Source organism: Oryzias latipes, chromosome 19 (assembly GCF_002234675.1).
Source record: "Oryzias latipes chromosome 19, ASM223467v1".
NCBI classification, from domain to species: Eukaryota; Metazoa; Chordata; class Actinopteri; order Beloniformes; family Adrianichthyidae; genus Oryzias; species Oryzias latipes.
Genome location: NC_019877.2, coordinates 19613743 through 19638727, shown reverse-complemented (window position 1 = coordinate 19638727; position 24985 = coordinate 19613743). Strand labels below are relative to the sequence as shown.

The 24985-nt window shown below is 38.7% G+C and overlaps 3 protein-coding genes and 1 long non-coding RNA gene across 8 annotated transcripts in view; 1 reads left to right on the top strand and 3 right to left on the bottom strand.

Annotated features, from left to right (window-relative positions):
• Positions 1 to 24985, top strand: part of LOC101166258 (PH and SEC7 domain-containing protein 1) — a 135091-nt gene that overhangs the window by 26882 nt on the left and 83224 nt on the right. The window lies entirely within an intron of this gene.
• LOC110017175 (serine/threonine-protein kinase pim-1-like) lies at positions 481 to 22398 on the bottom strand. Of its 2 annotated transcripts, XM_023949812.1 has the most exons (12): positions 20541 to 22398; positions 20219 to 20425; positions 19043 to 19258; positions 18538 to 18603; positions 18331 to 18425; positions 18068 to 18115; positions 17752 to 17973; positions 16912 to 17092; positions 16668 to 16838; positions 15332 to 16584; positions 14389 to 15215; positions 481 to 581 (listed from the first exon to the last, which is right to left on the bottom strand). In XM_023949812.1, the coding sequence occupies exons 1-10, from the start codon at positions 20578 to 20580 to the stop codon at positions 16493 to 16495; spliced, it is 1338 nt and encodes a 445-aa protein (XP_023805580.1). In that variant the 5' UTR covers positions 20581 to 22398; the 3' UTR covers positions 481 to 581; positions 14389 to 15215; positions 15332 to 16492. The 2 variants fall into 2 exon arrangements, with proteins under 2 accessions (XP_023805580.1, XP_023805581.1); XM_023949813.1 differs by lacking the exon at positions 20219 to 20425.
• On the bottom strand, positions 2803 to 7909 carry LOC110017174 (serine/threonine-protein kinase pim-1-like). Of its 2 annotated transcripts, XM_023949816.1 has the most exons (10): positions 6882 to 7909; positions 6560 to 6766; positions 5385 to 5600; positions 4881 to 4946; positions 4674 to 4768; positions 4411 to 4458; positions 4095 to 4316; positions 3257 to 3437; positions 3013 to 3183; positions 2803 to 2929 (listed from the first exon to the last, which is right to left on the bottom strand). In XM_023949816.1, the coding sequence occupies exons 1-10, from the start codon at positions 6919 to 6921 to the stop codon at positions 2838 to 2840; spliced, it is 1338 nt and encodes a 445-aa protein (XP_023805584.1). In that variant the 5' UTR covers positions 6922 to 7909; the 3' UTR covers positions 2803 to 2837. The 2 variants fall into 2 exon arrangements, with proteins under 2 accessions (XP_023805584.1, XP_023805585.1); XM_023949817.1 differs by lacking the exon at positions 6560 to 6766.
• On the bottom strand, positions 23320 to 24669 carry LOC111946459. Its single transcript, XR_002872182.1, has 3 exons — positions 24462 to 24669; positions 23478 to 23542; positions 23320 to 23344 (listed from the first exon to the last, which is right to left on the bottom strand). It is a non-coding gene; the product is annotated as an uncharacterized LOC111946459 (long non-coding RNA).

Sequence of the window (24985 nt, the reverse complement as noted above, 5' to 3'; positions counted from 1 at the left end):
ATGTTCAAAAACTGACGATTACTGTGGTACTTCCTAATTTGATTTTGTTTTTTCAAATCTCAAAATCACAGGATGAAGTTATTTCTTTGTTTTTATTAGCAGGTGGGTGGATGTTTAAACAGAGTTCTCAAACTCTAAGCTTCGTTTTGTTCAGTTTCCAATCAGTATGTGGTCACACCACTAGGCTTTTCTTCACTGTGTAGAATCCTAGAATTTTCTTTTTAAACACAAAGTGTAATATTTATTCTTACTGCCATTTGTCACTACTAATAAACTCATTCAAGTTTATTTCAAACACAATTGCTGGTAATTTAAGAAACGGTTAAAGAAGCTTTAAAATACTGTTTCCTTCATTTATAAAAAACAAAAAACATAACTTTTTCATTTATTGTTGGAACATTATTAGACCTTGTTTTTTAGTTTCTGTTTGACCAAAAAAAAAAGAAAGACAACAATAACAAAAAACATGACACATTTTCCAATTTTACTCCCTTTATTTCATCAATTGTAAAGCCAAATTTGAAAAACCAGTGAGGGGACGTGCAAATGCTTTTTAATTCACTGTTTTTGCTTTAGAAGACCTAGTACGGTTTGGTGCAGGCTCCTAATTTGGTTTTGCCGTAAAAGGTAGAAAGCCGTTTGAGATTTGGACGGTCCTATTTTTACCGATTCTTTTGAAGAATTTTACATCCCAATTTATCAAGAAAAGCTACGTTTCGGTATGCAAATTTTGTTTTTGCTACAAAATAAGAAATGAAACAAATAAACGTTGAGACACGTCTTTAAGATGTGGGAGATGGCCAAAAGGCCCGGATAAAACCCACACACGTGTAACGGAACCAGATCTGTGTTTTTGTTTTAACTACAGAAAATATTGATTGTCCCTAAGTTTCTTTCCCCCTGAATTCAGTTTGGGTTGGTAGCCCCTTCCTAATGCGTTTTTCTTTGCTTAGCAATTTGAATCCTCAATTGATCTCAGTTATGTCCAATATTCTTTTATTATTTGAGATCTGTTCTGAATAAAAATACAAAGACTTTGTAAAATTAGCTGATTTCCTACCACCCTCATGTAGAAGCTCATTTGGAATCTAACACTGTGGTTTCTATTGCTTGTTTTGGGAAAATAGTCAGATCTGCAATAAATGGAGGTGGTCTCCAACCCCCTCCCAACATCTTTTAGTTCCTTAAACACTATGCAACCTTGTTAGACTTAAGTACGCTTCTAATTAAAACGATTTTTGTTTTTTGAGCTTCTAATTTTACGTTTTTAAAGATGAATTAAAAAGCCTTGTCTGGTTTTTGCACGTCCCCTCCTAGTTTTTATGTTATTCTTTATGCCAATGAAATCCACCTGGTTTGGGTGGAGCACGCTCCTCTCCTGCCAAGCTCTCTATGAAGATGAGGTCGGACTCCCTTGAAGGCCAATGTGAGTTTAGGGAGAACCCTCAGGAAAGGCAGGGGGGTTAAAGGAGCTGCAGAAAAAGTGTGCTAGCAGCACACTGTAACAACCCCCCCACCAGCACCACCACGCCAAGGAGTCCTGTTGAAAAGAGAAGAACAGCATGTTAGGAAAGGACACTGCTGAAATATATAGAGCTTTTTGGGTACATTTACTTTTTTTACATACTGTAGTGATTGTTTAGGATAACAACTCACCAAAATGTGAGACTCAGACGGTCCTGCCAACTCTCTCTGGAGGAGATCTGCACACGGCATCCACGAAGGTCACAGCAACACCGACGAGTCCTGGTCACGGCAACACCGACGAGTCCTGGTCACTGCAACACCGACGAGTCCTGGTCACGGCAACACCGACGAGTCCTGGTCACGGCAACACCGACGAGTCCTGGTCACAGCAACACCGACGAGTCCTGGTCACGGCAACACCGACGAGTCCTGGTCACTGCAACACCGACGAGTCCTGGTCACTGCAACACCGACGAGTCCTGGTCACTGCAACACCGACGAGTCCTGGTCACTGCAACACCGACGAGTCCTGGTCACAGCAACAACGACGAGTCCTGGTCACTGCAACACCGACGAGTCCTGGTCACTGCAACACCGACGAGTCCTGGTCACTGCAACACCGACGAGTCCTGGTCACTGCAACACCGACGAGTCCTGGTCACAGCAACACCGACGAGTCCTGGTCACAGCAACACCGACGAGTCCTGGTCACTGCAACACCGACGAGTCCTGGTCACTGCAACACCGACGAGTCCTGGTCACTGCAACAAGGAAAACGAGGCAGATCTTTCCGTGAGAGTCAGCATTAGCACAATCAGTGGACAGAGAACCCAGAAGACATTTAATGCGAGTGAGGAGCCTTTATCCAGTTTTCCTTTAACTAATTCTAGTATCTTTACCCCATCTGGATTTTCAATTATACTATACTACGTTTCTTTTAACAACGTTCTGTTTTTTAACGTTGCCTAGTGCCGTGTTTCCAAACATCCAACCAAAAGAAGACTGAAAGAAAAGGAGTGTATCGTGCAAGTTTGAGGTACTTTAACAAAAGTGTTGGTAAACACTAGTAATCATGGGAAATGCAAGTTTTAAAACCAATTCCAATTTTAAATCTGCCTATGTGGCAATAAGAGTAAAAACTTTTTTAATATTTTATAATATTGCCATCGTCTGCCCCTATTTGCCCCTAAACTTTAGTATTTATCATTTTCCTTTTCATATTTATTCTAAGGTCAATTTAGGTTTAAGATTTTTGCTGAAATTTTAAGCTTATTTAAAATTTTAGACTTTTGAGTTCTCTGTCCCTGTGTGTGGGTGTGTGTGTGTGTGTGTGTGTATGTGTGTGTGTGTCTGAGTGTTTTCTTTTTCTTTTATCTGAGCCATGGATGGTGGAGGAGATCTTGCAGGTAGGGGCGCTGTTCTTCAGAAGTATTCAAACATGCTTTGAAAAAGTCTTGGCACTCTGGAGAAAGTAAAGTAAAGTAAAGATTAAGGTCAGCTAAGGTCAGAGGCCAAGCATCCATGCAGAGAAAGATGATTTCTTACCTTCTGACAGTTCACTGTCAATCATCAGATCCCCTTCGAGAAAATCCATTGTTGAAAAATCGCCGCGGTAATGGAGGGTTTCATACAGAACCACCCCAAGCTGCCACACTGTGGTTGATCCTGGGCTACAAAAACCTTTAAAGGCTTCTGGGGGGGCATTTATAGGAGTTCCTGGGAAAAAATAAACATTAGTCATATTCATCTTCATTTGACATGTTTTTATATGTTGATGGAGATCTTCTACCTGAAAATTCTCTAAGGATGGAATCCTTTTCTGCCAGGCAGCTCACTCCAAAGTCTATAAGACGAGCTTGTGGTGTATTTGAGTGGCTTTGAATGAGGATGTTTTCAGTTTTGATGTCTTGGTGGAAGATACTTCTGTCCTCAAGGTCTATGGCTGTGTGAATGAGCTGTGTCATTATGATCTGAAAGAGATAAAAAAGAAGTAATAAGCTGAGGCAGCAAAGCACAAGCCTCCTTCTAGAACAGCATTCACGCCGGCCTCGTCAGGATGCGTTCAGGTTCACCTCCAATGAAAAGTCTATGTAAATGTGCGTTTTGGGCCTTCACCTTTAAAACTTTCGCTGTGCACGTTTTTATGGCCGTTTTCAAGCTCCACGTACAAAACGCACGGCCATTGAACATGTGCTGCAAGTCAAACCAGGTTGAATTTTGACCATTCGGGGACTCAGATTTAGTTGTGAAGGATGAATGACACCCCCCCCCCAATTCACAAAAGTTGACATTTTGTGCCCAAATCGAGAGATTTGCACCGCTTCAACATTTTGCACCAAGCCTCTAAAAGCGAAGAAGCCAGTGTGAACACCATGGGCTAAATGCGTGTTGAAGAAGCCGCGTTTAGCAGGTTCTTGACCACGCATCACATGTCCAGTGTACATGTAGCTTTAGAAGTACTCTTCTTTCTAATGTTCTGAACCTGCTGAAAGCTACTTTTGCTTCTGCATCAAACACTTAACCACTTTATGAAACAAGGTTGCATTGAATAAACATTTCAGCTTCAGGAAGTTTCTGCAGAAACAGACAGAACATCTCAAACCAACACAGACTGCACACGGGCCTACCTTGGCTTCTTCTTCTTCCAGTGTGCCTCCTTTGGTATCAATGTAATGAAAGAGGTCCTCACAAGGGATTGGTCTCTCCATGACCAGGAGGATTTCTCTGCCGATGTCATACCAGTCCAACAGGGCTACTGGCGCTGCTTTTCCATCTGAATGAATGGATTCATCTCGTAATTTTAACATAATGGCCACTTCAGAAGGAACCATTTTTCCATTGCCATCATCCTGCAGAATCAAAACAAAGAGAGCATGAGGAAGAGAAGGACAGATACCCATTTAGAGCAGAGATACTCAGAAGAAGTTGGCTCAAGCAACTTACCAGTTTTTTATGTGGGATTATAGATTTTAAAATGTGCTTGACGGCTACCTGCAAGACACAAACAAGAGCATTTCTGACTGTGAGATGACTGACAGGAGACAAACTGATTTAGATTTCCCCTCCATCAAAATCTATTTTCATTCAGACCATGGAAACCACAAACATCAACAGTCTGATTATAAATGAATGTATCCAAGTACTTTTCTCCTGGTTTTATAAAAAGTCTGTAGCTCATTTACTGTAGCTGCATACAAAACACTTACTGGTAGGTTGTCAGATTTACGAAAGCCAGCATATATGGATCCATAACCTCCTTCACCAAATTGATGTTTTTCCACATATTTGGCTTTAAATTTATCTGAACACAACAAAACAGAAATGCATCATTAGTTCATTTATGATTGAAAATTATATTATTAAACAGAAAGTAGCTGTATAATCAAAAGGGAAATGTTATACAATCATCAGACCTTTATCGGTAATCTCAGTTTTCTGTGAGGATGTTGCAGTTTGTTCGGCGTCACTGGAACTGGAACCTGAAAATGACAAGAAAAGGGTTTTCTTTTTCTTTTTTACACCTCTACTACCCCTTTGTGCTAAAACTTAGAGGCAAAACTGTATTTAGGTGTTTTTTAAATATGTATTTTTAAAAAACGGATGTGAATTTTAAGAAGCAACCTTAGAAAAGTTGAACCCCAGACGCTTGCTTTGATTGTAACAATTAAAACGTTTTTTTTAATTAGTGTGAGTGCTTAGGAAATGTAAAATATGTTGATGAAAAATAGAGACATTCATTTGGTTGCAGTGTTTGCAGTTAAAGCAGACTTTAAAACAAAGGCAACTGGTTTTTACGTTTTGAGATAGTCTGAGAGGAGAATGATTCTTTTCTAGTCCTTAATTTGTTATGACAGTTTTATTTTTCATTTTTTTTCTTGTCCCTCCGGAAAACCATGGAGTCTGTGTGTCTTATTTACCTTTTAGAGTTGTTTTCCTCTTCTTCAGCTCTGTTATTTCTTCCTCCTGTCTTTTCCTCTTTAGTGTTGTCACTTGGGTGTTGTCTTGGGTGCTGGTAGAGGGTTGTGAAGGCTCAGATGCAGAAGACTCAATGGGTTCATGGTTTAGATGTTTTTTCTTCTGTTTCTTCTTTGTAGGGAAAGACTTCCTCTCAGCGTTTTTGGTTTGTCCATCATCTGAAGATCAACAACAAAACAGCTTAATTAGTAAAGAACATTTATTTTAAATCTTCACAGTTTACTGCTTGAGTTCACATCAAGTATATCAATGTGTTGGGGGTTTTTATTTGATAAATGAGTTGAGATGTTGTCACAAAAACACAAAAACCAAAGTTTGTCATCGTTGGGAAGCAAATGTGTAACTAAAGGTTTGGCCGGGACTCTCATTTCCCACTATATTTTGGTTTGTCCTTGGCAGAACCTTCATTTGTTGTTTATTACACAAAAACTTGAGTAACAAAAATGTTTCCTTAGTTGTTCGCGCTTTACTTTTCTCTTTTTGTTGTCAAAGAGTGTTGCTAAGCAACTTTGAAAAAAGGGCTGCCTGATATCACTGATGTCATGAACTGTTGCTAAGTTACACAGCATGTGACTTTGGCTTCTTTTTTAGTGTTTATGTTTAAATTGACACATTCTGAAAGACACTTCAGGATAAAACATTTTGGAAAAAATGTGATTTTATTACATATGTACTGTTGTGAAATGTACGTTAAAGGTTTGGACGATTTTAAACCAGTGTTATAGCTCAGGAAATGCATAATGTTGATAAAAATCCATCATAATAGAGACATTTATTTGGGTGGAGTGTTTGCATTCAGCTTCAGAGCCATTTTACAAACAAATTTAGGACTTCAGTCTTTCTTTTGACAGTCGACTGCTGTCATGAGCTTTGAGGCCCACAAACTTACTCCTACGTCTTACAAAGCAGACTTAAAAATACCAGCAACTCAACTTTTGAAAGGAGTGTGACGATCTGGTAGTTTTTAATTCGTCATGCTAGTTTTATTTTTTTCATTTCTGACTTTGAATTTCTTTTTGTAGCACTGTACTGTCAAATTATTAATGACATGTCCTTTAAAAATAAATTAGAATTAGACCTATTCTGTGTTGTTTGGGGTCTGTGTCAGTTTATTTACCTCTCAGAGGAGTTTTCACCTTCTTTGGCTCTATTATTTCTTCTTCCTCTTTGTCTTCCTGTTTCTTTCTTTTTAGTTTTCTCACTGGGGTGTTGTCTTGGGTGCTGGTTGATGGTTGTGAAGTCTCAGAGTCAGGAGTCTCACTTGGCACCGGGAACGTCCCTTTTTTCTTCCTTTTCTTATTGTCAGGGCTGGTCTTCCTCTCGACTTGTTGGGAAAAGCAGGAGGAGTTTAAATAGTATCATAGAAACACAAAAACCAAACTTTGGCATCTTTACGAAGCAAACGTGTAACTAAAAGTTTTGCCGGGACTCTCATTTACCAGTATGTTTTGGATTGTCCATGGCAGAGTCTTTGTCCATGATCGTTCCTCGTTTATTACACAAAAACTTGAGGAAATCGGAAAGTCTTTCCTTAGTCTCAAAATGTGTGCTTTACTTTGGAGATCGTAGAGTGTTGTGGTTTAACCGTATTGCTAAGCAACTTATAAAGTGGGGCTCTGTGATATCAGTGATGTCACAGTCTGTTGCTAAGTTACACGGCATGGAACTTTAGCATTAGTTTCCTTTTTGGTGCTTACATATGAATCAATACAATCTGAAAAATACTAAAACATTTGTGAAAAATTTGATTTTACAACATTTGTATTGTATTTTTCAGACCCAGAGGTCCAACAAATTATATCGTGCATAAAGCAAAAAAAGCTGTCATGAACTTGATTTGACTACACTACCCATAATGCCTAGAGGAATCCAGCGGCAGGGGATTGATCAGAGTGGTTGATAGGAAGCTTTTCTTGTGAACTGAGTTTTTATTGGATATTGTCTTTATTTAAAATAAATCCATTAATAACTTTAATTTATTTCCATCTACAAAGTTTTAAATGTCCTAGAATGCTTGAATGCATCACCCAGTCCACCAAACCCCTCGTGCAGATCAGTTTTAACAGCCAATCAGAGGTGGTGGCTGTTCCGCTTGGCCCAGCAGCTCTCAGATCAGTTTCTGAGCACGTTTTTACCACGAGTCTTTTCACTTTAACCACGGAAGACAGGAGAGATCTTGCTGTTCTAGCAGAGCAAGCTGTGGAAGACCAGAGAGGCGTCACTATCGGGGTGTTAGCTATAGCAATTAACTCCTCAACGGCCATTTTGAGAGTTGTAGCAGCTGAAATCCACGTCTTTGAATCCACAACATTGGTGAGAAATGTGTTCCTGTAGCTGTGATGCTGCTGTAAACCCGAACAAGTTAGCAAAACTTATTTGCCACAATTATTGTCAGTTGATTAACTAAAAAGTCAGATTTTTCCATAACATAAAAGATTTAATTGATAAGAGTTAAATTAAAAGCATTACATTTGTGCAGATCAAATATTGGCATTAAATATGACTTATGTTTTCCTGTTGAGACAACTTCATTGTCATCAGTTACTATGACTCACCAGTTTTCAAGCCACAGGAATAAGTTTGCATAACTTAAAAAAAATAAGTACACAACTACACAATTTTATCTTATTTATTATTATTATTATTTATTATTTTATTTATTATTTTATTTATTATTTTATCTTACATTGAGGTCGTGGACACATTTAAATATCTGGGTGTTCACCTGAACAACAGACTGGACTGGTCCAACAACACGGATGCTCTGTACAGGAGGGGCCAGAGTCGCCTTCACCTGCTGGGGAGACTGAGGTCGTTTGGCGTGTGCAGACAGCTGCTGAGGACCTTTTACGACACTGCGGTGGCCTCAGTGGTCCTTTATGGAATTGTGTGCTGGGCGGGGGGCAGTGCAGGCAGAGACTTGAAGAGGCTTAACAAACTGGTTAGGGGGGCCGGCTCTGTCCTGGGCTGCACACTTGAGTCCATCGAGGAGGTGGCGGACAGGAGGATGTTAGCTAAGCTGACATCCATCATGGATAACCCCTCCCACCCCCTGCACAAAACTGTAGAGGCGCTGACCAGCTCCTTCAGCACAAGACTGTTGCACCCTCATTGTAAGAAGGAGCGCTACCGCAGGTCATTCTTCCCCACAGCCATCAGACTGTACAACACCGTGTCAAAGTGACACTCCACGGTCCCAGGGGTGTTTTTCTGTTTAGTCATTGATTCATTTACTTTTGTTGTAGTTGTTGTTTTTCAATTTTAAATTGTTTTTTGTTCCTGAACAGTTGTTTTTGTTTTTGTTCTTGGTGTGAACTTCATTAGTTATTTCTGTATTTTAAAAAAATTTGTAATGTTTTTCACAGTTTACATGTTTTGCAGACCGCATGTTTTTTACACTTTTGCAGCTGTATTTATTTAATATTTATTTCTTTATTTAATAAGAATCTCATTTTTGATAATAATTTTTCATAATAATTTTAGTAATATTTTTAATTATCTAATATAAATGTAATTTGTGATGTCATTTATTGATGTTATATTATATAGATTATTTCTGAATGTCGTGTTGCTGCCACAGATAAATGAAATTTCCCCATTGTGGGATTAATAAAGTCATCTATCTATCTATCTATCTATCTATCTATCTATCTATCTATCTATCTATCTATCTATCTATCTATCTATCTATCTATCTATCTATCTATCTATCTATCTATCTATCTATCTATCTATCTATCTTAACAAAACTTAATCTTTATAAGTTCCCTTCTTGTACAGGAGTAATCAAATTCTTTGAGTCAGTAAACTCAAAACCATGAATTTCAAAACCTAAACATTTTTGGGCCAATGATTAACCAAAAATCATTGAGTAACGGTAACTTAAATAAAGCGTTACGTCATAAACATCTGCCTAACAATATTATTTGCTCACTACCTTCTGTGCAATGTTGAAATTAAAGAAAATTTAGTTTTTAACTAATGTGTCTTTCTTTTAATGGTATTCTATTGTTTTCTATCTGTGAAGTGACCTTGGGCGTCTAGAAAGGCGCCATATAGATAAAAATCATCATTATTATTAATTACACTTAATAACAGCGTCAAAACAAGCTAAACATTTGTGTTACTTGATAAAAGACAGTGAACTTTGAACCTACTGCCTGAACAAATGCAGAGTATATAGTGCAATATTTTTGAGGCAGTTTAGACAAAGGGAGATAACTATAGTCTGTTATAATGTGTTATGCCTCCTTATTTCAACTTAGCTTTACAGATGTATCATCAAGTCATTTTTGAGGGTCTGCAACCTGGATGGTAGTTTACCGTCTAGACCAAGTCAAATCTCTTGAGTAAACGTGTTGGTCAGTGCTTTGGGATATTTGAGGTGCATCGCATAGATGAGTCCAAACATTACCACGAAGGCATCACAGAATCTGGGGAGGCTGACCACTTCATCACTTTCAATCACAACAGAGATTTCCACAGGCTCGTAGTGCACTGGACTTGTGTGATGGTCGTTGCTGACAGTAAGAAGCCCCACTGCGACACCATCAAGCTCTGGCTCATCAGACTCATCCTGAATGAATTAAAAAAAAGAAAAAGAGAGATGCCAATCATAATCGAATCTACAGAAAATACAGTGCAACTTGATTTAAGAAAGTCCTGTTAAAATCCAATACCTCTATAGTGATAAACAGAAAACACCTGTTCTACACACAAATCAATCAACTTACCAGAGAATCTAAATGCAGTGAAACATATTAAGCTAATGAAGTAATACTGTTCAAGTTTGTCATTCTGAAGATCTTAGCGACACCAAATAAAACAGACCACTTATGAAAACTGTATAGACTAAACAAAATGACGTTAGCAGTTTGATGAACCATTTACGTAATAAACAGTAGGAGGAACTTAAAGGAACTCACTGTGCAAGTTTTAAAATCTCCAGAGACATCCTCATGCAGATAAACAGGCAGGGCGTGAAGAACAGTAGTGCGCTTGGTGTGAATGTCCTGGATTTCCCGTTTACATAAAAAAACAAACTGGATAAACTTGAGATGTCAAATAATTAATTTACCTGCTCATCGTGATTTTTTTAATTTCTGCCAGATTAACCTGCAGTCCCCCCAGTTTTTGATGCCTTTTCTCTGGTCATAAGTGGTCATAAGTGGTCATAGGGTCATAAGTGGTCATAGGGTCATAAGTGGTCATAGGGTCATAAGTGGTCATAGGGTCATAAGTCGACCAGGAAGATGATGGTCAAGTTCAGCATAAAAAGCGTTGGGCAGGTTCTGATTTGTAATCCCCTGAAACTCTGCATACACCTGAATAAAACGCAACAACAGACTTCAATTATAAGTGAAAAAATCTCTCACACACATGTATAAAGCAGCACCTGGATGCCAAATGAGTAAGAATCATAATTTTCATTTTAAGAGGAGAGCTGATCCATATTACCTCTGACTCTATTTTCAGAGCAGGCCACAGGTTCAGGAGCTCAATAACCGGTGGACAGGACATCACTGCAGGAGGGAGGAAAGAAGAGAGAGAAAACCCCAAAAGTGCTTTAGAAACCCAGGTTGCGTCCAAATGACCACCCTCATCACTATACAGCGCGTTCTCCATTTTGTAGTGCTGTCCAAATCTACAATTCCAAAATGGACTGTCATAGAAATTTCCCAGAAGTCTCTGCAAAAAAACAGTATGCATCAATGCTCACTACATTGACGAATATAGACCACAATGCATATAGCTGTGCGTGTCCAAATTGTCCCTGAATATTTTCAGAATTTTAAAATGAACTGGTGAATTTGAAGACTTTTTTTTCATCTTTTATCCAACAGCCTCTTGAAGTCAGGCCTGCTGCATGGGTCAGATTTCCCCCCTCCTCCCCCTGCAGGGTTCCTGCTCATATGTTAATTAGCCAGCAGTGACAAGCAAGATGAGAGGAGTTAGAATGAGGCCACAAAAAGACAGTTCAGCACTGAAAGACTGCTTTTTCATTTTTGTTGTATGTCTTTCAGTGACGTGCGGTGAGGTTGATGACTGGTGAGGCACTGATTCCTCTGGAGTCAGATTTACAATGAAAGAACTGAATATTTCACCAAGTTTCATCCAACAGCAGCTACAGTTATAAAATACACACAAGAGCATATTTGTCCTCCACAGAATATTTCTTTCATAGACATCGGATAGAACACTCTTCTTGTGTAAAATTATTCATATATACTGGAAACAAATTGAAGTATACAGGTGTGTTCAGCACACATCAGTAACTATTCTGGTATTTATAACTTCAAATTCTGGAGCTTTAATCAGTTATCAAATATTGTCTGTGAAAATGATCATAAAAATAAATAAATTATTTTACTTACATTTTTTTTACCTACTCCGAAGTTATTTTAAAAAAAGAAACATTGTAAAACATGTTTGGCCTTACCTTTTGTATCCGTGCACCGATTTTTCCTTTATTTTATGAGTTTCTCCCTCTCAAATGAGAAAGAGGTTCTTAGTCTTTTTCTGCGGCACCAGTGTAGCTACAAAGCAGCTGTCAGCTCACGTCTGCCCCCTGCTGGTGAGGCTTGCCTCACCTAAAGGCTTTTCTGGGGGCCTTTTTTCCCCCAATAAACTTTATTGCACATTTTTCAATTTACAAAAATTCACATTCACTTGCACAATAGAGAAACAATGGTTAATATCAACTTTTCTGCGGGCCTACAGCAGCGTTTTCAGCGCACGTCTCTGTTAACATTGAGCCCTGCAGTCAGACATGAGGCACAGCGCTTCAGAGCCTCACCCGGAGATTGAGCTCCTTCTGTGATCGCGCAACACTCAAATTCGGCGATTTTAACCTCAGAAACTTTGGAAAACGTGTTGAGTCTACTGAAAATTTATATTTAACGCAGATCTTTTCACAGAATCCGGTGTCAGACCGTAGAACAAGTGAACAAAACAATGAAGTTCAGAGAAGCGATCTCTGGCCGTTTGCGCACTACATCTCCCATGATGCATTGGGTTAAGTTAGAGCATCTCAGCGCACAATGAGTCTTCGTGCTAGAAGTCTTGAGACCACGAGCACACATGAAACAGTTTTTAAATCTTCTACCTTAACGTTTATAACATCTTTTAGAAAAAACAAGTGGTAAATTGCAGCTTTTTCTGACACAATTATCACCGAAATGCATGTGAGATTGCAGAGGGACTGTAGATACAGACTATGAGTTTCTCCTTTTATTTTTTGTAATTTTTGTATGCTGGTATGCCTTAGGATTTTTTTCAAGGTTATTGTGTGCCGTGGCTCAAAAAAGGTTGAAAAACACTGCATTAGATCATTAGAAATTTGAGTTGTGGGTGGGACTGTTGGCATGGAGCAAGCCCACTTCCATTCCCCTCCCTGTTGCAGAGCAGAGTGAAGCCGGGATCTCGTGGCCTGTCCAGCAGATTTTCTACGTTGTTCAGACACTATTTTATCATCTGCTCTTGATTCACAGCAATTTGATTAAAGAAATACTCAGAAATAAAAATGTAGGTTTAATTTTCTTTGTATATGTAATTAGTCATTAGAAAAAGGCCACAAGAACATGTTAAAAACACCAAAAACATAAAGTGTGTCTTTAAAGAATAGTATGGTTTTTTTAGAAAAGCAAGTGAATACTTCACTGATTGTTTTTTTAACGTAGAATGGTTAAAAAGTAACAACAAACATTATACACAAGTGTTGTCATGTAAATATTAATGTAAGAAATCTTGAATTAGAATGTACAGTGATCCCTCGCTATAACGCGGTTTACTTTTCACGGTTTCGCTACTTCACAGATGCAACACGTCTTCTCCGCACAGTTCCTCGTTTCCTCCATTCGGTTCCACGTCTCCTCCATGCAGTTCCTCGTCTCCTCCATGCGGTTCCTCGTCTCCGTTCGGTTCCTCGTCTCCTCCTTTCTTGGCACATTTAACCTTTTCTTGTCTTTTAGGAAAGGCACTTTTATTTCTATTGAAACAGTGTTATGTTTAGAGGTCATTACCCTCCTTTTTTATTTCAGAGCTGAACTTTGCCCTAATTCACTCAGTTTTTGAAGCAGGAGGATCTTTGTGGTTGAAGACTTTTAACCTCCTTCATGTTGGACTTCAGTTCAAAGGAAGGTTGGGACCTGATCAAGATTCATTTTTTCAAATGTCTCAAAACATAATTATTACATCATTTATACTGTCAGCAGCTCAGTTCCAACCCTAGTGACTGAGACCTCATTTCTTATGCAAAACTAGTTTTTCTGCATAACCTGATCTCGTCAAACCTGCATTTCAGTTGTCTGTGATGTAAAACCAAATACTCGTCATTATTTCCAACAACCTTACCAAATGCTTAAACTTGCAGGAACATTCTTCCAGCATATTAACTGTCTTGCATTGCATTGCAGCAATGTTCTCCATAAGTTTGAAGTTCAGTTTTTGTTGCTCTAGTTAGTTACTGTTAAAGAATTTAAAAAGTTAATGGAAGATTTAATGCAATTGTTTTTACAAAATATTGGACAATTTTCAAAAACTGCCACTAGGCTTTTCTTCACTGTGTAGAATCCTAGAATTTTCTTTTTAAACACAAAGTGTAATATTTATTCTTACTGCCATTTGTCACTACTAACAAACTCATTCAAGTTTATTTCAAACACAATTGCTGGTAATTCAAGAAACGGTTAAAGAAGCTTTAAAATACTGTTCCCTTCGTTTGTAAAAACAAAAAACATAACTTTTTCATTTATTGTTGGAACATTATTAGACCTTGTTTTTTAGTTTCTGTTTGACCAAAAAAAAAAAGAAAGACAACAATAACAAAAAACATGACACATTTTCCAATTTTACTCCCTTTATTTCATCAATTGTAAAGCCAAATTTGAAAAACCAGTGAGGGGACGTGCAAATGCTTTTTAATTCACTGTTTTTGCTTTAGAAGACCAAGTCAATTTATCAAAAAAAAGCTACGTTTCGGTATGCAAATTTTGTTTTGAGACACGTCTTTAAGATGTGGGAGATGGCCAAAAGGCCCGGATAAAACCCACACACGTGTAACGGAACCAGATCTGTGTTTTTGTTTTAACTACAGAAAATATTGATTGTCCCTAAGTTTCTTTCCCCCCTGAATTCAGTTTGGGTTGGTAGCCCCTTCCTAATGCGTTTTTCTTTGCTTAGCCATTTGAATCCTCATTTGATCTCAGTTATGTCCAATATTCTTTTATTATTTGAGATCTGTTCTGAATAAAAATACAAAGACTTTGTAAAATTAGCTGATTTCCTACCACCCTCATGTAGAAGCTCATTTGGAATCTAACACTGTGGTTTCTATTGCTTGTTTTGGGAAAATAGTCAGATCTGCAATAAATGGAGGTGGTCTCCAACCCCCTCCCAACATCTTTTAGTTCCTTAAACACTATGCAACCTTGTTAGACTTAAGTACGCTTCTAATTAAAACGATTTTTGTTTTTTGAGCTTCTAATTTTACGTTTTTAAAGATGAATTAAAAAGCCTTGTCTGGTTTTTGCACGTCCCCTCCTAGTTTTTATGTTATTCTTTATGCCAATGAAATCCACCTGGTTTGGGTGGAGCACGCTCCTCTCCTGCCAAGCTCTCCATGAAGATGAGGTCGGACTCCCTTGAAGGCCAATGTGAGTTTAGGGAGAACCCTCGGGAAAGGCAGGGGGGTTAAAGGAGCTGCAGAAAAAGTGTGCTAGCAGCACACTGTAACAACCCCCCCACCAGCACCACCACCACCACGCCAAGGAGTCCTGTTGAAAAGAGAAGAACAGCATGTTAGGAAAGGACACTGCTGAAATATATACAGCTTTTTGGGTACATTTACTTTTTTTACATACTGTAGTGATTGTTTAGGATAACAACTCACCAAAATGTGAGACTCAGACGGTCCTGCCAACTCTCTCTGGAGGAGATCTGCACACGGCATCCACGAAGGTCACAGCAACACCGACGAGTCCTGGTCACGGCAACACCGACGAGTCCTGGTCACTGCAACACCGACGAGTCCTGGTCACGGCAACACCGACGAGTCCTGGTCACGGCAACACCGACGAGTCCTGGTCACAGCAACACCGACGAGTCCTGGTCACGGCAACACCGACGAGTCCTGGTCACTGCAACACCGACGAGTCCTGGTCACTGCAACACCGACGAGTCCTGGTCACTGCAACACCGACGAGTCCTGGTCACTGCAACACCGACGAGTCCTGGTCACAGCAACAACGACGAGTCCTGGTCACTGCAACACCGACGAGTCCTGGTCACTGCAACACCGACGAGTCCTGGTCACTGCAACACCGACGAGTCCTGGTCACTGCAACACCGACGAGTCCTGGTCACAGCAACACCGACGAGTCCTGGTCACTGCAACACCGACGAGTCCTGGTCACTGCAACACCGACGAGTCCTGGTCACTGCAACAAGGAAAACGAGGCAGATCTTTCCGTGAGAGTCAGCATTAGCACAATCAGTGGACAGAGAACCCAGAAGACATTTAATGCGAGTGAGGAGCCTTTATCCAGTTTTCCTTTAACTAATTCTAGTATCTTTACCCAATCTGGATTTTCAATTATACTGTACTATGTTTCTTTTAACAACGTTCTGTTTCTTAACGTTGCCTAGTGCCGTGTTTCCAAACATCCAACCAAAAGAAGACTGAAAGAAAAGGAGTGTATCGTGCAAGTTTGAGCTACTTTAACAAAAGTGTTGGTAAACACTAGTAATCATGGGAAATGCAAGTTTTAAAACCAATTCCAATTTTAAATCTGCTTATGTGGCACTAAGAGTAAAAACTTTCATTTTATAATATTGCCATCGTCTGCCCCTATTTGCAGCTAAACTTTAGTATTTATCATTTTCCTTTTCATATTTATTCTAAGGTCAATTTAGGTTTAAGATTTTTGCTGAAATTTTAAGCTTATTTAAAATTTTAGACTTTTGAGTTCTCTGTCCCTGTGTGTGTGTGTGTGTGTGTGTGTGTGTGTGTGTGTGTGTATGTGTGTGTGTGTCTGAGTGTTTTCTTTTTCTTTTATCTGAGCCATGGATGGTGGAGGAGATCTTGCAGGTAGGGGCGCTGTTCTTCAGAAGTATTCAAACATGCTTTGAAAAAGTCTTGGCACTCTGGAGAAAGTAAAGTAAAGTAAAGATTAAGGTCAGCTAAGGTCAGAGGCCAAGCATCCATGCAGAGAAAGATGATTTCTTACCTTCTGACAGTTCACTGTCAATCATCAGATCCCCTTCGAGAAAATCCATTGTTGAAAAATCGCCGCGGTAATGGAGGGTTTCATACAGAACCACCCCAAGCTGCCACACTGTGGTTGATCCTGGGCTACAAAAACCTTTAAAGGCTTCTGGGGGGGCATTTATAGGAGTTCCTGGAAAAAAATAAACATTAGTCATATTCATCTTCATTTGACATGTTTTTATATGTTGATGGAGATCTTCTACCTGAAAATTCTCTAAGGATGGAATCCTTTTCTGCCAGGCAGCTCACTCCAAAGTCTATAAGACGAGCTTGTGGTGTATTTGAGTGGCTTTGAATGAGGATGTTTTCAGTTTTGATGTCTTGGTGGAAGATACTTCTGTCCTCAAGGTCTATGGCTGTGTGAATTAGCTGTGTCATTATGATCTGAAAGAGATAAAAAAGAAGTAATAAGCTGAGGCAGCAAAGCACAAGCCTCCTTCTAGAACAGCATTCACGCCGGCCTCGTCAAGATGTGTTCAGGTTCACCTCCAATGAAAAGTCTATGTAAATGTGCGTTTTGGGCCTTCACCTTTAAAACTTTCGCTGTGCACGTTTTTATGGCCGTTTTCAAGCTCCACGTACAAAACGCACGGCCATTGAACATGTGCTGCAAGTCAAACCGTGTTTAATTTTGACCATTCGGGGACTCAGATTTAGTTGTGAAGGATAAATGACATCCCCCCCCCCCAATTCACAAAAGTTGACATTTTGTGCCCAAATCGAGAGATTTGCACCTCTTCAACATTTTGCACCAAGCCTCTAAAAGCGAAGAAGCCAGTGTGAACACCATGGGCTAAATGCGTGTTGAAGAAGCCGCGTTTAGCAGGTTCTTGACCACGCATCACATGTCCAGTGTACATGTAGCTTTAGAAGTACTCTTCTTTCTAATGTTCTGAACCTGCTGAAAGCTACTTTTGCTTCTGCATCAAACACTTAACCACTTTATGAAACAAGGTTGCATTGAATAAACATTTCAGCTTCAGGAAGTTTCTGCAGAAACAGACAGAACATCTCAAACCAACACAGACTGCACACGGGCCTACCTTGGCTTCTTCTTCTTCCAGTGTGCCTCCTTTGGTATCAATGTAATGAAAGAGGTCCTCACAAGGGATTGGTCTCTCCATGACCAGGAGGATTTCTCTGCCGATGTCATACCAGTCCAACAGGGCTACTGGCGCTGCTTTTCCATCTGAATGAATGGATTCATCTCGTAATTTTAACATAATGGCCACTTCAGAAGGAACCATTTTTCCATTGCCATCATCCTGCAGAATCAAAACAAAGAGAGCATGAGGAAGAGAAGCACAGATACCCATTTAGAGCAGAGATACTCAGAAGAAGTTGGCTCAAGCAACTTACCAGTTTTTTATGTGGGATTATAGATTTTAAAATGTGCTTGATGGCTACCTGCAAGACACAAACAAGAGCATTTCTGACTGTGAGATGACTGACAGGAGACAAACTGATTTAGATTTCCCCTCCATCAAAATCTATTTTCATTCAGACCATGGAAACCACAAACATCAACAGTCTGATTATAAATGAATGTATCCAAGTACTTTTCTCCTGGTTTTATAAAAAGTCTGTAGCTCATTTACTGTAGCTGCATACAAAACACTTACTGGTAGGTTGTCAGATTTACGAAAGCCAGCATATATGGATCCATAACCTCCTTCACCAAATTGATGTTTTTCCACATATTTGGCTTTAAATTTATCTGAACACAACAAAACAGAAATGCATCATTAGTTCATTTATGATTGAAAATTATATTATTAAACAGAAAGTAGCTGTATAATCAAAAGGGAAATGTTATACAATCATCAGACCTTTATCGGTAATCTCAGTTTTCTGTGAGGATGTTGCAGTTTGTTCGGCGTCACTGGAACTGGAACCTGAAAATGACAAGAAAAGGGTTTTCTTTTTCTTTTTTACACCTCTACTACCCCTTTGTGCTAAAACTTAGAGGCAAAACTGTATTTAGGTGTTTTTTAAATATGTATTTTTAAAAAACGGGCTGTGAATTTTAAGAAGCAACCTTAGAAAAGTTGAACCCCAGACGCTTGCTTTGATTGTAACAATTAAAACATTTTTTTTAATTAGTGTGAGTGCTTAGGAAATGTAAAATATGTTGATAAAAAATAGAGACATTCATTTGGTTGCAGTGTTTGCAGTTAAAGCAGACTTTAAAACAAAGGCAACTGGTTTTTACGTTTTGAGATAGTCTGAGAGGAGAATGATTCTTTTCTAGTCCTTAATTTGTTATGACAGTTTTATTTTTCATTTTTTTTCTTGTCCCTCCGGAAAACCATGGAGTCTGTGTGTCTTATTTACCTTTTAGAGTTGTTTTCCTCTTCTTCAGCTCTGTTATTTCTTCCTCCTGTCTTTTCCTCTTTAGTGTTGTCACTTGGGTGTTGTCTTGGGTGCTGGTAGAGGGTTGTGAAGGCTCAGATGCAGAAGACTCAATGGGTTCATGGTTTAGATGTTTTTTCTTCTGTTTCTTCTTTGTAGGGAAAGACTTCCTCTCAGCGTTTTTGGTTTGTCCATCATCTGAAGATCAACAACAAAACAGCTTAATTAGTAAAGAACATTTATTTTAAATCTTCACAGTTTACTGCTTGAGTTCACATCAAGTATATCAATGTGTTGGGGGTTTTTATTTGATAAATGAGTTGAGATGTTGTCACAAAAACATAAAAACCAAAGTTTGTCATCGTTGGGAAGCAAATGTGTAACTAAAAGTTTGGCCGGGACTCTCATTTCCCACTATATTTTGGTTTGTCCTTGGCAGAACCTTCATTTGTTGTTTATTACACAAAAACTTGAGTAACAAAAAATGTTTCCTTAGTTGTTCGCGCCTTACTTTTCTCTTTTTGTTGTCAAAGAGTGTTGCTAAGCAACTTTGAAAAAAGGGCTGCCTGATATCACTGATGTCATGAACTGTTGCTAAGTTACACAGCATGTGACTTTGGCTTCTTTTTTAGTGTTTATGTTTAAATTGACACATTCTGAAAGACACTTCAGGATAAAACATTTTGGAAAAAATGTGATTTTATTACATATGTACTGTTGTGAAATGTACGTTAAAGGTTTGGACGATTGTAAACCAGTGTTATAGCTCAGGAAATGCATAATGTTGATAAAAATCCATCATAATAGAGACATTTATTTGGGTGGAGTGTTTGCATTCAGCTTCAGAGCCATTTTACAAACAAATTTAGGACTTCAGTCTTTCTTTTGACAGTCGACTGCTGTCATGAGCTTTGAGGCCCACAAACTTACTCCTACGTCTTACACAGCAGACTTAAAAATACCAGCAACTCAACTTTTGAAAGGAGTGTGACGATCTGGTAGTTTTTAATTCGTCATGCTAGTTTTATTTTTTTAATTTCTGACTTTGAATTTCTTTTTGTAGCACTGTACTGTCAAATCATTAATGACATGTCCTTTAAAAATAAATTAGAATAAGACCTATTCTGTGTTGTTTGGGGTCTGTGTCAGTTTATTTACCTCTCAGAGGAGTTTTCACCTTCTTTGGCTCTATTATTTCTTCTTCCTCTTTGTCTTCCTGTTTCTTTCTTTTTAGTTTTCTCCCTGGGGTGTTGTCTTGGGTGCTGGTTGATGGTTGTGAAGTCTCAGAGTCAGGAGTCTCACTTGGCACCGGGAACGTCCCTTTTTTCTTCCTTTTCTTATTGTCAGGGCTGGTCTTCCTCTCGACTTGTTGGGAAAAGCAGGAGGAGTTCAAATATTATCATAGAAACACAAAAACCAAACTTTGGCATCTTCACGAAGCAAACGTGAAACTAAAATTTTTGCCGGGACTCTCATTTACCAGTATGTTTTGGATTGTCCATGGCAGAGTCTTTGTCCATGATCGTTCCTCGTTTATTACACAAAAACTTGAGGAAATCGGAAAGTCTTTCCTTAGTCTCAAAATGTGTGCTTTACTTTGGAGATCGTAGAGTGTTGTGGTTTAACCGTATTGCTAAGCAACTTATAAAGTGGGGCTCTGTGATATCAGTGATGTCACAGTCTGTTGCTAAGTTACACGGCATGGAACTTTAGCATTAGTTTACTTTTTGGTGCTTACATATGAATCAATACAATCTGAAAAATACTAAAACATTTGTGAAAAATTTGATTTTACAACATTTGTATTGTATTTTTCAGACCCAGAGGTCCAACAAATTATATCGTGCATAAAGCAAAAAAAGCTGTCATGAACTTGATTTGACTACACTACCCATAATGCCTAGAGGAATCCAGCGGCAGGGGATTGATCAGAGTGGTTGATAGGAAGCTTTTCTTGTGAACTGAGTTTTTATTGGATATTTTCTTTATTTAAAATAAATCCATTAATAACTTTAATTTATTTCCATCTACAAAGTTTTAAATGTCCTAGAATGCTTGAATGCATCACCCAGTCCACCAAACCCCTCATGCAGATCAGTTTTAACAGCCAATCAGAGGTGGTGGCTGTTCCGCTTGGCCCAGCAGCTCTCAGATCAGTTTCTGAGCACGTTTTTACCACAAGTCTTTTCACTTTAACCACGGAAGACAGGAGAGATCTTGCTGTTCTAGCAGAGCAAGCTGTGGAAGACCAGAGAGGCGTCACTATCGGGGTGTTAGCTATAGCAATTAACTCCTCAACGGCCATTTTGAGAGTTGTAGCAGCTGAAATCCACGTCTTTGAATCCACAACATTGGTGAGAAATGTGTTCCTGTAGCTGTGATGCTGCTGTAAACCCGAACAAGTTAGCAAAACTCATTTGCCACAATTATTGTCAGTTGATTAACTAAAAAGTCAGATTTTTCCATAACATAAAAGATTTAATTGATAAGAGTTAAATTAAAAGCATTACATTTGTGCAGATCAAATATTGGCATTAAATATGACTTATGTTTTCCTGTTGAGACAACTTCATTGTCATCAGTTACTATGACTCACCAGTTTTCAGTTTTCAAGCCACAGGAATAAGTTTGCATAACTTAAAAAAATAAGTACACAACTACACAATTTTATCTTAACAAAACTTAATCTTTATAAGTTCCCTTCTTGCACAGGAGTAATCAAATTCTTTGAGTCAGTAAACTCAAAACCATGAATTTCAAAACCTAAACATTTTTGGGCCAATGATTACCCAAAAATCATTGAGTAACGGTAACTTAAATAAAGCGTTACGTCATAAACATCTGCCTAACAATATTATTTGCTCACTACCTTCTGTGCAATGTTGAAATTAAAGAAAATTTAGTTTTTAACTAATGTGTCTTTTTTTTTAATGGTATTCTATTGTTTTCTATCTGTGAGGCGACCTTGGGCGTCTAGAAAGGCGCCATATAAATAAAATTCATCATTTTTATTAATTACACTTAAAAACAACGTCAAAACAAGCTAAACATTTGTGTTACTTGATAAAAGACAGTGAACTTTGAACCTACTGCCTGAACAAATGCAGAGTATATAGTGCAATATTTTTGAGGCAGTTTAGACAAAGGGAGATAACTATAGTCTGTTATAATGCGTTATGCCTCCTTATTTCAACTTAGCTTTACAGATGTATCATCAAGTCATTTTTGAGGGTCTGCAACCTGGATGGTAGTTTACCGTCTAGACCAAGTCAAATCTCTTGAGTAAACGTGTTGGTCAGTGCTTTGGGATATTTGAGGTGCATTGCATAGATGAGTCCAAACATTACCACGAAGGCATCACAGAATCTGGGGAGGCTGACCACTTCATCACTTTCAATCACAACAGAGATTTCCACAGGCTCGTAGTGCACTGGACTTGTGTGATGGTCGTTGCTGACAGTAAGAAGCCCCACTGCGACACCATCAAGCTCTGGCTCATCAGACTCATCCTGAATGAATTAAAAAAAAGAAAAAGAGAGATGCCAATCATAATCGAATCTACAGAAAATACAGTGCAACTTGATTTAAGAAAGTCCTGTTAAAATCCAATACCTCTATAGTGATAAACAGAAAACACCTGTTCTACACACAAATCAATCAACTTACCAGAGAATCTAAATGCAGTGAAACATATTAAGCTAATGAAGTAATACTGTTCAAGTTTGTCATTCTGAAGATCTTAGCGACACCAAATAAAACAGACCACTTATGAAAACTGTATAGACTAAACAAAATGACGTTAGCAGTTTGATGAACCATTTACGTAATAAACAGTAGGAGGAACTTAAAGGAACTCACTGTGCAAGTTTTAAAATCTCCAGAGACATCCTCATGCAGATAAACAGGCAGGGCGTGAAGAACAGTAGTGCGCTTGGTGTGAATGTCCTGGATTTCCCGTTTACATAAAAAAACAAACTGGATAAACTTGAGATGTCAAATAATTAATTTACCTGCTCATCGTGATTTTTTTAATTTCTGCCAGATTAACCTGCAGTCCCCCCAGTTTTTGATGCCTTTTCTCTGGTCATAAGTGGTCATAAGTGGTCATAGGGTCATAAGTGGTCATAGGGTCATAAGTGGTCATATGGTCATAAGTGGTCATTAGTGGTCATAAGTGGTCATTAGTGGTCATATGGTCATAAGTTGACCAGGAAGATGATGGTCAAGTTCATAAAAAGTGTTGTGCAGGTTCTGATTTGTAATCCCCTGAAACTCTGCATACACCTGAATAAAACGCAACAACAGACTTCAATTATAAGTGAAAAAATCTCTCACACACATGTATAAAGCAGCACCTGGATGCCAAATGAGTAAGAATCATAATTTTCATTTTAAGAGGAGAGCTGATCCATATTACCTCTGACTCTATTTTCAGAGCAGGCCACAGGTTCAGGAGCTCAATAACCGGTGGACAGGACATCACTGCAGGAGGGAGGAAAGAAGAGAGAGAAAACCCCAAAAGTGCCTTAGAAACCCAGGTTGCGTCCAAATGACCACCCTCATCACTATACAGCGCGTTCTCCATTTTGTAGTGCTGTCCAAATCTACAATTCCAAAATGGACTGTCATAGAAATTTCCCAGAAGTCTCTGCAAAAAAACAGTATGCATCAATGCTCACTACATTGACGAATATAGACCACAATGCATATAGCTGTGCGTGTCCAAATTGTCCCTGAATATTTTCAGAATTTTAAAATGAACTGGTGAATTTGAAGACTTTTTTTTCATCTTTTATCCAACAGCCTCTTGAAGTCAGGCCTGCTGCATGGGTCAGATTTCCCCCCTCCTCCCCCTGCAGGGTTCCTGCTCATATGTTAATTAGCCAGCAGTGACAAGCAAGATGAGAGGAGTTAGAATGAGGCCACAAAAAGACAGTTCAGCACTGAAAGACTGCTTTTTCATTTTTGTTGTATGTCTTTCAGTGACGTGCGGTGAGGTTGATGACTGGTGAGGCACTGATTCCTCTGGAGTCAGATTTACAATGAAAGAACTGAATATTTCACCAAGTTTCATCCAACAGCAGCTACAGTTATAAAATACACACAAGAGCATATTTGTCCTCCACAGAATATTTCTTTAGACATCGGATAGAACACTCTTGTGTATAAATTATTCATATATACTGGAAACAAATTGAAGTATACAGGTCAGGTGTGTTCAGCACACATCAGTAACTATTCTGGTATTTTTATAACTTCAAATTCTGGAGCTTTAATCAGTTATCAAATATTGTCTGTGAAAATGATCATAAAAATAAATAAATTATTTTACTTACATTTTTTTTACCTACTCCGAAGTTATTTTAAAAAAAGAAACATTGAAAAACATGTTTGGCCTTACTTTTTGTATCCGTGCACCGATTTTTTCCTTTATTTTATGAGTTTCTCCCTCTCAAATGAGAAAGACGTTCTTAGTCTTCTTCTGCGGCACCAGTGTAGCTACAAAGCAGCTGTCAGCTCACGTCTGCCCCCTGCTGGTGAGGCTTGCCTCACCTAAAGGCTTTTCTGGGGGCCTTTTTTTCCCCCAATAAACTTTATTGCACATTTTTCAATTTACAAAAAATCACATTCACTTGCACAATAGAGAAACAATGGTTAATATCAACTTTTCTGCGGGCCTACAGCAGCGTTTTCAGCGCACGTCTCTGTTAACATTGAGCCCTGCAGTCAGACATGAGGCACAGCGCTTCAGAGCCTCTCCCGGAGATTGAGCTCCTTCTGTGATCGCGCAACACTCAAATTCGGCGATTTTAACCTCAGAAACTTTGGAAAACGTGTTGAGTTGAGTGAAAATTTATATTTAACACAGATCTTTCAACAGAATCCGGTGTCAGACCGTAGAACAAGTGAACAAAACAATGAAAC